Source organism: Dendroctonus ponderosae, unplaced genomic scaffold (genome assembly GCF_020466585.1).
Source record: "Dendroctonus ponderosae isolate FM_Combo_2020 unplaced genomic scaffold, Dpon_F_20191213v2 Dpon_F_20191213_6, whole genome shotgun sequence".
Classification (NCBI taxonomy): domain Eukaryota; kingdom Metazoa; phylum Arthropoda; class Insecta; order Coleoptera; family Curculionidae; genus Dendroctonus; species Dendroctonus ponderosae.
Genome location: NW_026018814.1, coordinates 2,883,962 through 2,898,713, shown reverse-complemented (window position 1 = coordinate 2,898,713; position 14,752 = coordinate 2,883,962). Strand labels below are relative to the sequence as shown.

At 40.1% G+C, this 14,752-nt stretch overlaps 5 protein-coding genes across 8 annotated transcripts in view; 2 read left to right on the top strand and 3 right to left on the bottom strand.

The window, feature by feature from the left end:
• LOC109536266 (probable beta-hexosaminidase fdl) overlaps positions 1 to 4,257 on the bottom strand; it is a 28,476-nt gene extending 24,219 nt beyond the window's left edge. Inside the window, exon 1 of the mRNA XM_048667694.1 lies at positions 4,228 to 4,257. Within this exon, the coding sequence (XP_048523651.1) occupies positions 4,228 to 4,242 (15 nt within the window). The 5' untranslated portion in view covers positions 4,243 to 4,257. The remainder of the gene's footprint in view (positions 1 to 4,227) is intronic.
• LOC109536276 (ejaculatory bulb-specific protein 3) overlaps positions 1 to 14,752 on the top strand; it is a 76,252-nt gene that overhangs the window by 58,474 nt on the left and 3,026 nt on the right. The window lies entirely within an intron of this gene.
• On the top strand, positions 157 to 5,826 carry LOC109536267 (uncharacterized oxidoreductase YjmC). 3 transcript variants are annotated; one of them, XM_019902401.2, is made up of 10 exons: positions 157 to 398; positions 1,447 to 1,594; positions 1,717 to 1,872; positions 1,947 to 2,135; positions 2,190 to 2,305; positions 2,354 to 2,452; positions 2,540 to 2,735; positions 2,856 to 3,010; positions 3,067 to 3,624; positions 4,728 to 4,777. In XM_019902401.2, the coding sequence occupies exons 2-9, from the start codon at positions 1,453 to 1,455 to the stop codon at positions 3,256 to 3,258; spliced, it is 1,245 nt and encodes a 414-aa protein (XP_019757960.2). In that variant the 5' UTR covers positions 157 to 398; positions 1,447 to 1,452; the 3' UTR covers positions 3,259 to 3,624; positions 4,728 to 4,777. The 3 variants fall into 3 exon arrangements, with proteins under 3 accessions (XP_019757960.2, XP_019757961.2, XP_048523659.1); XM_019902402.2 differs by lacking the exon at positions 157 to 398 and adding an exon at positions 932 to 1,010; XM_048667702.1 differs by lacking the exons at positions 157 to 398; positions 1,447 to 1,594; positions 1,717 to 1,872; ... (3 more) ...; positions 2,540 to 2,735; positions 2,856 to 3,010 and adding exons at positions 5,157 to 5,338; positions 5,390 to 5,826 and having other exon boundaries at positions 3,278 to 3,624; positions 4,728 to 5,099.
• LOC109536265 (structural maintenance of chromosomes protein 2) lies at positions 5,757 to 10,381 on the bottom strand. The gene is made up of 15 exons (XM_019902398.2): positions 10,112 to 10,381; positions 9,204 to 9,905; positions 8,955 to 9,146; positions 8,728 to 8,897; positions 8,512 to 8,665; positions 8,197 to 8,454; positions 7,986 to 8,132; positions 7,741 to 7,930; positions 7,615 to 7,688; positions 7,361 to 7,562; positions 6,967 to 7,304; positions 6,717 to 6,911; positions 6,481 to 6,663; positions 6,212 to 6,427; positions 5,757 to 6,157 (listed from the first exon to the last, which is right to left on the bottom strand). The coding sequence occupies exons 1-15, from the start codon at positions 10,277 to 10,279 to the stop codon at positions 5,828 to 5,830; spliced, it is 3,519 nt and encodes a 1,172-aa protein (XP_019757957.2). The 5' UTR covers positions 10,280 to 10,381; the 3' UTR covers positions 5,757 to 5,827.
• Positions 10,563 to 12,317, bottom strand: LOC109536270 (protoheme IX farnesyltransferase, mitochondrial). Of its 2 annotated transcripts, none has more exons than XM_019902407.2 (6): positions 12,043 to 12,317; positions 11,774 to 11,966; positions 11,417 to 11,612; positions 11,190 to 11,365; positions 10,818 to 11,132; positions 10,563 to 10,756 (listed from the first exon to the last, which is right to left on the bottom strand). In XM_019902407.2, exons 1-6 carry the CDS (start codon positions 12,112 to 12,114, stop codon positions 10,578 to 10,580), a joined length of 1,131 nt encoding a protein of 376 aa, XP_019757966.2. In that variant the 5' UTR covers positions 12,115 to 12,317; the 3' UTR covers positions 10,563 to 10,577. The 2 variants fall into 2 exon arrangements, with proteins under 2 accessions (XP_019757966.2, XP_019757965.2); XM_019902406.2 differs by having other exon boundaries at positions 12,034 to 12,305.

Sequence of the window (14,752 nt, the reverse complement as noted above, 5' to 3'; positions counted from 1 at the left end):
TCAATGCGGCGATTCTACATGACGCCCAGTTAGTTCAGTTGCAACGTAAAAATAAACCAAACCAACTGAATAAACGAACATTTTAGACGATTTGTTGCAATATTATAAGGTTAGGAAAAGCTCGCGGAAAAACTGTCGGCCAGTCGGCCAAGGTTTCCCAATTTTCCAATCGTTGACGGCGATTTTGCGCGTTCATCTAACATTACGTATTTCGAAAACGCGGAACTTGACGCGACTGACTTGGTAACCTTCGCGTTTAATAATTGATAAAACCATCCCAGCTCCAGCTAGAAGCATGTTTTTTGGACCAGTTTAGTGTCCATTGATTTACCCGTATTGTTTGTTTGTTTGTGTGTGATTAAAGTGTCTCAACACCATTCCAAGTGTGTTAGAAACAGGTAAGTTGCTTGCTTGCATAGCTTAGTTAGGGAACAGCTACTGAAACGATTGGCAAGCGAAACAGTTGCTCAGCATGCCACCTGCATGTTAATTGCTCAATCATTCGTCCCAATCATGTTTAAAGAGTAAAAAATTGTACTGTATAGAATGGATGAAGTGCAGCAAATGAACCAAAATGAGAAAAATCTGACCATTTACCCAATGGCGTTTCTTCGGTTTAGGGCCCGCTCTGAAGATGTGGGCGTCGCCAACAGTGTGAACTAACAATTTGCCTAACTTTGCAACTTCTTCAGACTTAAATCAATTGATAAAGAGTCCCTAACTTCTATATTATGTGTACTCAAGACTGCTTTATCTGTGTGAATGTTAATTCAACTCGACCCCGTGTAACTTTTGAACTGATTTTTAAACAAACCCAACTGTGTAGACAGTGGATTTTAGCAAACGCAAAACTGATAAAGCCTTGACGGTCTCGTTTAAGCATCAAAAACATTTAAATGCTCAGTGGTACCATTTAACCTTGTCATGCAATAAACTTTTTGAATTATCGCTCACAAAACCGAGGACGTTGATTCGTTTTGTTTTCGTTTCAAGTGTATCCATACAAGCTGGTAAGTCAGTGTCGATCCCAATTTATATCTTTATACTGGATCTTATCTGCAGATATTGTTATCCAGTTTATTTAAGGAGTAGATTCTTCAAAATTAATGCCTAGATAAATTTGGTGTTAAATTTTAAATTGAATTAAAACTCCAAGCTAATGAAACTCGGAAAAGCCCACAAGAAAGCCCAGTTCTTCCTCCAAACAGTGCAGAAAAAACAGCTTGCCATCGCTTGCAGTTTTTGAAGAATTTGTGCTCAAAATGCACAGGAAACTTTCCGGAAAAAACCCAAAATTCCCGGTCAACGATGCAACTGAGGGGTATCAAATGGTTGCAAATTTAACACAGATTTCAAATATGAAGAGGACATTTACGTGTGCTTTTTGATTTTTTTGCTATCGGGAAAAGCAATCCATTTTCCCAATTGTTTTTTTTTATTTTCCAGCTATAAATGGCATTCCGATCGTTAAGGCTCGTGAAACCCCAACAGCCATGCGGATGTCTTTCAATGAAGAAAGACTCCTCAATGTTCCATCCCAATCTATCTGAAGGTGGATTTTTGCCCTCTGGTCCGAAGCGACGTTACTCCAATAGTAAGTACTTGAAATCAAAAGAAATCAAGTCAGACTATAAAATCCAGAAAGCTTTCGTGCCCCAAAAGTCACACACACACAAATTAAGTGGTCGTTAATATAGCAGCAAGTTAACTTTATAGGTCCATCATTGATAACCCCATTGGCCGAGGCGAAGCGTTTTATGAAAGACTGTTTTCTGGCTGTTGGGGCCTCTGCCGACAATGCAGAAACGGTGGCAACCAACCTGTTAGAAGCGGATTACAGAGGACACTACAGCCATGGCATGAACCGATTGGGTGAGGTATAAACCCTGTTTTCTAACGGAACGGCTGTGAACCAACACACTAAGCTGTAACTAAACATGCTTCAGACATGTACATTCGTGACATCCAGCACGGCACTACAGATGCAACAGTAAGTCCAGTTACCCTGAATGAGACTGTGGCTACAGCCCATCTGGATGGCAGGAACGGATTGGGGGCTGTAGTTGGAAAGCGAGCCATGGAAATCGCAATCAGTAAGGCGAAAGATGTTGGAATAGGGCTGGTGGTAGCCAAAGGTATTAAGTGAATACGCACTATTACTTTCAACAGTTTAATCCTGCCGAATTCAGGATCAAATCACTACGGAATCGCTGGGATGTACGCCCTGCAGGCCATTGAACAAGGCCTAATTGGCTTGAGTGTAACTAATACTTCGCCCCTAATGACGCCAACCAGAGCAAAACAGGTAGATTAAAACGCCAGCAAAAGTCCCCATGATAATCGAATATTGTAGGCAACACTTGGCACAAATCCCCTATCATTGGGAGCGCCTGGTAGAAAGGGCGACAACTTTGTGCTGGACATGGCCACAACCGCCGTGGCTCTAGGCAAGGTAAGGAACGGACAATTTAGAATAGATTTTTTGTATTTTCAATCTATGTGGGTGAGACCGACTGTAATAATTTACCAGAATGTTTAGATAGAAATCGCGAAAAGGAAAGGGGAGCCGATTCCTGAGGGATGGGCTCTGAACGACGCAGGCATTCCCGAAAGCAATCCAAGCATTGCGTATAAATATGCAAAACTAATGCCCTTAGGAGGAACCGAAGTCAATTCGGGATACAAGGGATATGGACTGGGAATGCTGGTGGAAATTTTCTGCGGAATTTTATCAGGTTTGTACACAGACAAAACAGAATCTCTCCCTGTGTGCCACGTGCGGCTTTAATACGTCTGAAGATGCTCGCAAAACGTCAGAAAGAACCCCCTTTCCACGGCCTTTCCTTCCATTCAAGGTTCTTCATATGGTCCACATGTTAGACGATGGGGTACATCGCATGCTGTGGCCAATTTGGGCCAAGCTTTCATGGCGATTAATCCGGCAGTGTTTGCTCCAGGATTTGAGGACAGACTTCAAGATTTGATGACATATTTAAGAGAGATGGAACCGGTAAACTGAAGAAACCAACAAACTTTCGCCAAAAAAAAACGTTTGAATTTTTCCAGGTGGATAGTGGCAAGCCGGTTTTAGTACACGGCGACAAAGAGAAGGCGCATATGGAAAAGGTGCATGCAGAAGGGGGTTTGCGATACGTTCCAAATCAGCATAAAACCAACGCCATCCTGGCTGAAGAGCTGAAAATTGCCCAAATGGCATCGGAAACCGTTACTCTTTCTACGGATGAGCATGTCGATTGAAGCACAATAATCTGCAAAACGAATAATTGTTAAGTTTTACTACTTATAACGTTTCTTGCAATAAATTGTTGCTTTCTTGTCAAGTTCTTCAAAAAACACTTTTTTATTTAAAAATCTGCGATAGAATGCGACCGTTTTGTGTCCCAGTTTGAAGAGACTAAAAGGAAGAAATCTTCTCAAAGTAACCCAAAATTGTTGCTGTTTCCTGTAAATATTAGATAGTTTCCAATGAATTTTCCTAGGCATGTATGGAATGAAAACTCGAAAGGCCCTTTGCGAGAATTTCTGAAAGTGGCCCACGAATGCAGTTCATCAGAATTTTGCAATCGCGAAGAATACAATCGGTTGCAATCCCTATTTCAATTGGTAAGAAAAACTCGGTGTAATTTTTTCTGAGTTCGGTCCTTGGCAATTTTCCACCAGTATTCAGGTCAAGGATTGGTCAAGTTAAGGGCGAAAACAGGGTGGTATTAAGCACACTACACCCGCTTTTGGGATAGTTTTGTTATACATAATTTAGTCTAGAAGGAAATGAGGAACATTGCAAAGGACTGAGAAAGTTTTTTTTTCTCCAATATTTTCAACTTTTCACGAAAGGGCGTTAATTAAAAGACTACTTATCTATTAGGAAATTTGACCGCAAAGACTTGATAAACCCGAACATTTGTAAAGATACTGGGATCAAGTTTAGCGGGTTTGGGACGGTAAAAAAAACCTCTTTATTTTCTTAAAAAAGCCTACGTTTCGACCATAGGTTTATTTAGCCTTCCTCAGGGCTAAAAATTACATATACAGGGAAGTCACAAATTAAGCGATTGGAATTTATTCAGGGGTGATTTTAAGTAAACATGTCATAAAAATCTACCCAATTTGCTATTAATGTTGATCTTTTAACTTTTTTCTACATTTGATGCCCAATTCAAAGGGTAAACTTTAGTCATCATCAAACATCATAAACATCACACTCACCTCCAAGTTGTTCATTTTCTGTAGAATACATGTTCATACTCCAAGAAAACTTCAAAATCCAGTCCTCAACCTCACTTTGCTGTTAAAAATATGGCGTCCTGGTTGTCAACGAACGTCAGAAAATCCTCTCGACTACAAACCCCGGGTTTTATTGCTAAAATCGCACTACCGGTCGGGAAAATGCCGCAAAACGATGAAGCAGACCTTTAACTTCCGGGTTTTCCACAATTTTCCGCGTAAAAGTGGAAAAATTCCGCGATTTTTCGAAAATTTCCCGGTACCGATCGCACGCATGTTATTCCCGCTATTAAACCACAGAATGTTTGGTCAGAGACAAGTATTTGTCTCTGGTTTCGGCAAAATCGCACGACAATCCACGAGCTTTTGACAGTTTCGTACCCAATAACCATGGCAACTTGCAACAAATATCACAAAAACTGTCAGTTTGAGCGGTCGAAGAGCTTGAAAAAGTGAAACTTTTAAACAATTAAACTTTTCAGGACAATGACATTAAAAACAACCTCAAGGCCCCGGAAATATGCATAGATATCACTGAAAGTGATGAAGATGCAGTCTTTCCCACTATTAAGTCCCAAAAAAGCCCGCAGGAAAATTCTATAATTGATCAATCCAAACCGGATAATTGCGCCTTTCTCAGGGAAATGATCAAAGATAATTTGACGATAGAAAAAACTGTGTCCAAAGGACTACTAGAAGACTTAGCCAAGCTGGACCAGGTCAGTTTGAAGACGATCTTCAGCGGCCTGATTGGAGGAATTTCAATGGAAGAGCTCCAGACAGTGTGGGATTGTTTCACGGGCAGTTGCCACGAAGCCCTGGAGTCTTACATCAGATATTTGCTGATTCCCACGGCAAGAAAAGTTTTCCATACTTAAAGTAGCGTTTCCTAATTTTTACCACGGTTTTAGGCCAAGCAAGAGTTCGCGTTCGAGGTCAACAATGTATTTCTAGCCGTTTGCCAGTCGGCGCCCGCACTATTAAAAGCTGCCCTAATTGAAGAATTCGTCACCAGCGAAAACAGTGAAAAAATCAACATTTTAATCCAGTATATCGCTGCACTCAGCAATGACTTCCAGAATGATGTCGTCAGGTAAAACATCAGGGGACTGATCAAACAAGTGTATAACAGCCAAAATTTCAGGGCTTTTTTGCATTCCATCAGCCAGCTGCAACCCAAATATATCCCGACTATTCAGGCGCTTTTAAGCTCAAAAGTCGAGGACGATGTGCTGAATAAACTGATCGAAATTATGGCGTCTGCAGTTGCGGATTTTACCAGCGACAATGCCTATGGAAAGCTGCTGTTCAAAGCGATCAACTTGCTGGAAAGACACTCAAATTCTCTAGAACAGCCAATCAAGCGCATATTGGGGAGCCATAAAAGTATATGGAAAATCAAAATAGAAAAACTGGTCGGATGCTGGTTCAACCAGAATGACACTTTAACGCAAAGCTTCATGTAAACCTAGCTGAACTGGGACAGCTTCTGGAAAAAACTACACCAACAGTTTTAGCAACAAAATTATTTTAAATTAAGTAGAAAAGGTACATTTACAAAATAATAATTTTAAACCGTAACTCAGTGATTTTTATGAGTGTTTTCTGTTCTTTGCACGGCTGACATCCCGTCGATGAATTTTGTCCGGTACAATACATTGGCATTATTAAACATGCCGTCTTTCAGGGAGACCACAATGAACTGAGATTTATTGAAGTGGGACTTGAGCATACTTCCAATATTCTGGGTATGGGACAAGTCCAAAGCGGCATCCACCTCATCCAAAATATAAATAGGAGCCGGCTTAAAGAGCAACATCGCTAGAATTAGCGATAGGGCAGCCAGAGATCTTTGGCCACCGCTCAGCTCGGTTAAGCTCTCTTTCCAAACATTGCCCAAAGCGACTTTAATCTGAAACAAACCTCCATAAATGCAATTTTAGGTGCTCGATATCGCTGAAATTACCTCTAAGCCTTGCAGAATGCTCTTTCCTTGCAACACGCCCAGTTTGGCGTTGGCTCCTGGCAATAAAGTGGCGAAAATTGAACCAAAATCTTTGGAAACTTGCTCGAACGCCAGCTTCAGTGCGCTTTCCTTTTTCCTATCCAGTTCTTTAATGGTTCTGATCAGTTTCGATCTATCCACTTCGACGATTTTCTGCTTTCGGATTATGTCATCAAACTGGAAAACTGTGAATTGAAGCTAAATTCTGCAAAACTCCAGCAGCACTTTACCCGTTTCTCTTCAACTTCGAACATGCTTTGCGCTTGAGCATTAACAGTCCGACCAAGAGTATGTTTCTTCTCCCGGCCTACTTTTATTCTCCTTTCCAAATCCTGGCCTTCATTATCTGTTAATTTCTCCGCTCCTTCCAAATAGTTGGTATTTTTTCCAATTCTCTTTATGTATTCTTGCTCCTAAGATTATCAATATGTTTATAGAAAATCCCTGCAATCCTTTATAAGCTTACGCGTTGTTTTGATGTCTTGCAAGCGGCCTTTAGGTCGCTGATTTCATGTGAATGCTTCTTGATCTGCAACTCCAGTTCAGTGTTTTCAGCTAGCAGTTGATCCTTCTGTTTAACTTTACTTTGAACATCTTTGTTTTTCTCCGTAATTGCCGCTTTGCATCGTTTAACTTCGGCTTGTATTTCGTTGACAGCGTCCTAAAAACAAGAAATTAAGACTTTGCTGAACACCAAAAAGGAAGAAAATGTGCACCTTCATCGCGCTCAATCCTTCTGAGGCCTTTGCGCATTCTTCCTCCAACTTTGCAATCAGTTCCTCTTGTGCAACCAGCTGTTGCTTGTTACTTTCGAAACTCTTTTGCAGCTCTTGAATTTCCAAAGTGAGCGTCTCATAATTTTGTTCTCTCTGTCGCCATTCCTCTTTGCTCTTATCCGCTTTGGTCTTTGCTGTCTGCATTTCGTTTTTGGCGTCTTTCAGACGTTTCTCTTTGTAGCCCGATGAACCATTGATTTTCGTTTTCAGACCTTCGGCCAGTTTGTTGGACTTCGTTTCGATATCTTGGCACGATGCCATTTGCTCTTTCAGTTGGGCTGAAATCCAAGCAGTTTTATATTAACTGAAATTGTGGAAACCAATAGAAGTTTACTTATTTGCGCCTTCAAATCGTCAATTTCGCTCTGCTCTCTGGCAAAGGTTGTGTTCAACAGACGCTGCTTTAACAGATCAAGTTGGTTTTTTGCAATGTCCCGTTCGTGCTTAATGGTGTTGTATTGTTCTTGGGTTTTGCTCATGCTGTTCAATTCGGAATCTATTTGCGATAATTCCTGAGTCTTCTGGCGAAGTTCTGCCTATTATACAATTGAGGATTGATTAGTGGTTTAGATAGACATGCAAACGTACCTCGATTTGTTTGATTTCCTCAATCATTTGCAGGATGGATTGGCCTTTGAGTGTGGCCCCACCGCTCAAAATACCTAATTAGCAAAATTATCATTAAGATATAAAAATATAATTGGAAAAATGTACCGTTGGGGTCCGTCGAATCGCCGTCCAAAGTAACGCACTTTTTCCGAATGGAGTTGTGGAAAGTCACTTTTTTAGCCACATTAATGTCTTTGCAGATAAACACATTTCCAAAGATAAACTCCATGGCTGACTGCAAGGATCTGTCGTAGTTTATTAAGGAAAGCGCTGGCAGGCAGTTTTCCTTTCCCACCTTTAATAAAGTTGCAATTGAGCTCTACTTGCCGGCGCTTCAACTGAAAACTTACCAATTTTTGCGCCAAGTTGATGGTCTCTTGGCTCATTTTATTCGCCGATATTTTATTGAGGGGAATAAAAGTAGTTCTAGTTTTTAGAGCGCCCTTTTGCAGAATTAAGCGCGATGTCGCCTCAGTGTCCACAACAACGTTATAGAGCTAAGAAGAGAACCAAAATCGGTTTTATCCGATGTTTTTAAACGCGCCAAATTATCAACCGTACCTTGCCAGCAGCAGCTGTTTCCAACGCTGTCGCATAACTAATGTTCTTGCATTGAATCAACTTACATACAACTCCTTTCACTCTGGATCGGTCGAAGTTTGGCATCGGATCGCTGTACTTGAATGCGATGTGAGGATGGCGCGCCTCGAAACTATCCACCCGATCCCGCAGTGTTCGGACTTCGTGATACAAAGTCCGACGCCGATTACTGAGTTCGGACATTCGTTCTTCGGAGAAGTTCAGTTTCTCTATGGAACTCTGCGAAAAAATTGTTCTTTTAAATTGCAAGACAGTTGAATTCTAAAGCAAACCCACCTGCAATTGGGCCACTTTCGTCTCCGTTTTTCGCAGGTTTGCTTTATCATTGCCATTTTCGGATGAGCTGCTTTTTGCGTCTTTTTGCTTTGTCGCCAACTGCTTTTCGCAAAATACCAACTGCATGGATGCTTGTTTGATCTCGGTGCGTGCCCTAAACAAGCGCTATTCCCGTTAGAAACCGAATGCTGAAAAGTAGAAAAACTTAGTCCGAACCTTGCAGCTTCTTCATTAGCGGCCATTAATTGTTCCGCTAGAGTTTCCGTTTCGCCCTGGTCATTTACTTCCAATCCAGCACAAAGAGCTTCGTACTTTTGCTCTGCTAGTGCTAAAGCTTCCGTGTTTTTTCGATCATTTTCCTTGATAGTTTCGCACAAAGATTGCACCTGTATGCCCGGAAAATGATTAGGCATATACTGAAATCAGTGTAAACGAAGTCTTACTTGGTTGAGCTCATTTTGTTTGGTGTTTATAGTTTGTTCCACACCAGCAATGTTCTTTTCCAGTTGCTTTTTCTGTTTCTCCTCACTCGCAATGTTGTCTTGCACCTTTTTAACCGCCGCATTTATTTTAGCTTCTTCAGTTTCCTTTTTTTTCAGCCTTGCCTCGATTTCCTGCAGTTCTTTGGATCCTTCCTGCAATGAAACTCAATCAAATTTCTGCTTAATTATAAGCTACTTAAGGCGGCTTACCGATTTATTATTGTGAGTTATAGTTTCAATTTCTTTCATCAGCTGATCCACAGCTTCCTTGTTCTGATCAATTTTTTCACCAAATTCTGTAATTGTTTTTTGCCCGTTCTCCAACGCCTGCTCGGCCTTAACAAAGTTTCGCTTGGCCTCAAAGTACTGCCAGGCTTGGTATATGCCCACCAAGTGCTCCAATTCGCGCTCAATTCGTTGGTATTTCAAGTACTGTTCGCGCTCCGATTTCAGCTTTTGAAGTTTAGGAGAGAGCTCTTCGTTTATCACCGCTTGAAACTCGGCCAGTTTGGAGTCTTTCTTCTCAATCAACTTTTGGGTTGTCTGTCTCTTTACCTCGTACATTCTGGTCCCGGCGGCTTCTTCTACCATAGACAAGATCTCTGGAGGTTTCATATTTAACACTTTAGTAATGCGGCCCTGCATTATAAGGAAATGGGGATTGTTCACGTTCATCTGCACCGAGCAGAACAGATCCTGCACTTTTGTGCCGGTGACCGTGATTCCATTGATCATGTACTTGTTCTTGCCCCCTATAGCTACCGTTCTGGAAATAGTGATTTCTTTGGTATTTTCAAAACCGGGCGGACACTGGATGGCATTTTGGTTATCGAATATAATCGAAACAGTCGCTCTGTTGATACCAGCCTGGCCACTTTTGAAGATCAAGTCTTGCAAACTGTTTACCCTCACCTGTAAAAGTGCAGTGTTGTATGAGCAATTGTGGCGAAATCGCTTTAAATTTAAGGTTCTCTTAGCCATTCCTAGATAGTTTAAGACAACTATATAGGAATGGAAGGGCATAGTGTGGCCTAAGAGGTTATATACACCCTAGAGCGTTGTCCGTGGTCCTTGCAACATACAATCAGTTGAATTTTATGGTAAACCGGGGCACTTACATGTGATAAGTTTGAAATGCCCAAAACAAAGCATATCGCGTCCAAAATATTGGATTTTCCACTGCCATTTAGTCCTGTGATGGCGTTAAACATCGGATCAAATCCTTTAACCTCGGTCCTCTGTCCGTAGGACTTAAACCCGTCGAGCACAATCGACTTTATATGCATTTCAACAGCTATTTAGTAAAATGCATATGAAAACGTACATATATTAAACAAAATAGTGGACGACTGGAAAATTCAGTTGATTCAAAATTGACGGCTGTATTGTCTAACATAGATGAAGACAAGTTGTCAACGGGAATAGATCAAAAGGTTGCCAGCTCATACGCGGGCGTGCCGTTCCAGTCAAGGCGGATAGATTTCCACATTTTCTAGTTTTAGGGCTCAGTTATTTTTTTGGTAGCGCAAAAAAATCCGAAAATATTCGAAAAATTAAAACAAAAATATCTCAAGTTTTTTATTGCTATTTTATTATACTTTGTACTTCATCAACATTATCGGTCTGTTCACTGGTTTCCTTAAACACAAACCACTTTTTTTTATTAACCAGAAACAGCACCATCAAAAGGGGCAAATGGATCAACGAGTACCTGAACAGTTTGCGCGAAGTTGCGCTCGATGAGTCTTTGTAAAACTGATAAGCTGCAAAATGGAGTTGGAAGTAGCCAGTACGCAATGATAAGTAAAAAACATCTGGTCTTACCTAAATAAATAAAATACACATTCAACGGGGTGCATTCCAGCAAAAACCACCAATTCGTGGTGTCCAAAAGAGGGGCTATCGTGCTTAAAAGCTGGATAGCTACAGTATGTCGCAAGGCCACTTTTCTGCACAACGCGGGATGGGTCACAGCCATCATCCGGTATCCCGCTCTGGAATAATCCGGGCGCAAGTTCCAGGACAGGGCATTAAAATGTGGAAACTGCCAGCTGTATAAAAGGGCGGCCATTAGAAAAGCACCGGCTCCTAAGGAGTTGGCGCACGCCGCCCAGCCCATCAAGGGTGGAATAGCCCCAACTGAAAAACACCCCACATGTTTGTGTTATTTCTTAAAGAAGCCCGAGCATAACTTACCTATCGAGCCTACCCAAGTGTTCAGAATACTAATTCGCTTCAATGGCGTATATACGGATGTATATAGAAGCAAATTAGTGAGTCCTAAAGTGGCAGTGAGGCCATTTACTCCATAATACAAGATTCCTAAGCCACTAAGGCTGGCTGCACAGGCAAAGGCCATCGAATGCAAAGGGCTGAAATAACACAGGTTAAATAATGAATAGTGCCATGCAAATTCAGCCTACGTTAATCGTCCACATACTAGCACTCGATGCTTCGTCCTGGACATTTGGGCGTCGAAGGGAACCTCATGGAATTGGTTTATTGCATTGGCGGCTCCGGACAAAAGTCCCGTGCCTGCAATGCTTAGGGCAAATGCTGTCCATTCGAAGGGCGCAGGAGCCACAGCATAGCCTGCCATGGTTGTAACTACCACCAATGCTTGGAGAAACAGAATAATAGTGCTTATGCAATATACAGTTGTTTGCCAACAGGATGCTTTATGATATTTGAATATGGTCATTTGAATCCTATTCATAAGGAATTAATAATAAGGCTAAGCTTGGCCAAGGGGGGCTTCACTGACTATTTCAACCACTTACTTGTTAGCCTGACTTTGGACAGTTTGAGGTAATTCTGAAGCAAATTGGAACTGTCCGTGGACGGCGTTGGCTTCCATGCCGGCTCTATTTTCGGCTTGTGGGGCCTCGACTGAGCGTCAAGGACTTCCAAGGCTGCATTCTGCTTGGTTTGATTTACGTAAAAGTATGAAGGTGTGGCGAAATTCACCTGATTCTGCAAACAAGAAATTTGCATTCTGCAGGCACTGAGATTGCGTTGGGGTAGTTTTTTTCGATCCTACCTTGCCTACCAAGCCATTTAGGGCGATTTTCAGGCTGCTCCTACATAACCGCAAATTGTGTACTTGGCAAATAACAGACATAATTTCTGGCAGGTTAATACATTTTGGTATGGATTTTTGATCAGGGTTTTTCAGGCTCCAACAGAGCCACAGAGAAAGTGAAAGTTAAGGATAAATCTGTAAATTTGAAATCGGGTCCAAATAGGGTTAGGTGTCACAATCCTCCAGTGTGATTTTCTTATTCTTCTTCCTTTTTTGGGCATCAAGATCATGTTGCCAAAGTGCACATCGCATATTTTGGGATACATTTATCTAATAAAACATGAACTATAAATTGTTCCAATGCTATGAGTTTTTACAATTTTTCACTATTTTGTAGTGTAATAAATAAATATAGTTATTTTTCCTACCTAATTTTATTTTAAAAACGTTCAAAAATAAAGTGACAATTTTCGGAAATTTTTTTCAGCTAAAAACAGCTAAGGCTTTCTAAGAATATTGCAAGTCTGTCAAAAATCGGTCCTAACGTTTTGCTAGCACGCATTGCTACCATCATCAGAGGGTGGTCGCTTTGTTCTTGTCACAACAAACGCACTAGAGAAAGTTTAATGTTGAAATTGTGCCGTATATTTTTAAGTCTCCAGTGAAATTCGGATGGCACCGAAACGAGCCACAAATTAGAAATTCTATTAAACATGAATCGATTGTTGATCCATTATAAATGCCAGAATTCAAGTAGTTAAAAGCAGTTTGCATCGCATCATCGATAAACCATGTTCCCCAAAAACCATTTGCGTCGATAGATAAAATTGAATAACAATCATCGTTATTTAAATTGGTTCGAACGTAAAGCATTTACAAAATATTGCATATTATGGTGCCAATTTCAGTTCCTATATGTTTATAGCAATTAAACAGTGCAATCGATTGAATAATTAGCAATCACCGGTTTTGCAATAAGAAAAAAGATTGTTATGTACATATTCCTAGACAAGAAAATTGAAGATTTTGATGAATTAGAGACCAATTTTATTGGCCATAACTAGTGAGATTTGGTCCTTCGAGCATCTCTGACAATTTTAGGCGAAACGTGTGAAATAAAAATTAGCTCCGATTAGTTTAACTAATTTCTTGAATGTATTTTTTTGAGTGAACTGGTTGTGGAATAAATTTTAGTCATTTTCTAATAATTAGTGGACTGTTTTGACATGTCCATTTCGCCTTGTTATATAATTTTGACGTTTTAGAAACTAGCCTGCTGGATTTTTCATAAATAAGTAGATTCAATTAGGACTTTTATCAAGCGGGTAACAAATCGCAATTACTCGGAAAACGGTTGATTTTAAAGGGTTGACGATGTAACACTTATTGAAAAAGAATAAAATTCTACATCGGATGGTGCCAAAAAATATAGGGTGTTCCATTTGAAATAAGCGAATAATTTGAGTCGAAAGTTGCTTAATTTTGAAACGTAAATTTTCGGACATATTGTATAAATTTCCTTCGAAAACAACTTGGGATTATTTCTGAAAAGTACCAATGACGAAGGTGCGAATAGATAACAAACAGTCATGGTTCGGTCAGCATAAAAAGCAAATAATAAAATGAGCTTAACTTAATATTTAATTAACAATCTTGCATAATGGCTTTACCTTGAAAAGGCGACCGCTTTATTTGTTCTCCTTTATTCCGCAACTTTCAACTTATTACGAACATAAATCAGCTCCACTCAAGTAAGAAGAACTTATTACCATTATTTTTCGCTTATTGAAGGACTTGCAGTTCTTGCAAATATGACATGGGCTTTTATCAAAAGTTTAAGCAAAACCAAATTATTCATACTTTTATATCGCAGATGATGGAAATGGACTGTTAAAGTTCACTTTCCTTGGAAATCTACCGGCACAAAGAATGGCTAAAATTGAAAAGACTACCATAAATTTTTATTTGCGGCTAAATAGTTCCTGTTTATATCGCGCAGATAATTAACAATTCACGCGGCTTATAAAAAATGAAACAAAGCAGTTCATTTAGTTGATTTTACTCTGATCTCACCGATTACATGAACAATCATTGTTCATGTAAATCAGTGCTAGAACTGCATTCTTTCCCCTCTTTCGATCGAATTTTCCAAGATATAAATATTACTTATTTACATTTTATGGCAATTCACAACAAAATCAAGTGCAAATCGGTGATTATGAAGGTTTGTGTGCTACTCAGTTCTTTTGGTGTGCGGTAGTTAGCCAAAGCTTTGCGTGCTTGTTTTACACATTTAGTCATTATTTGTCCACTTTGTTTGCAACATTTATTAGTCATTCTTTCCTAATCAGCTTTTTAATGAAAGTTTAATGTCGAAGTTGTGCCGAGGCCTGAGTTGATTTTTTTGGTCAAAACTGATCAATCTGTAGGTTTAGAGTATTTTCGCGTTGTGCCGATTTAGTATTTAGACTCAAAAACACTCTAAACCTGCAAATGGATATATTTGTTGTATATTTTGTGTTTGAAGTGCTTTTTAAAGAGTTTATTGTCGAAAAATATCGCAGTAATGCGGGAACAAACGCTCAAAAACGTCGGATTTTAAAGCACAAATTTTTGCTCAGAAAAGTGCGATACTCGGACCAAACGCTCCAGCAACACTTCATCAGAAAATGTTCGAATTTTAGGCTTGAATCGGAAAAAAACTGACGACCGAAAACGACCTGATCTGAAGATGATA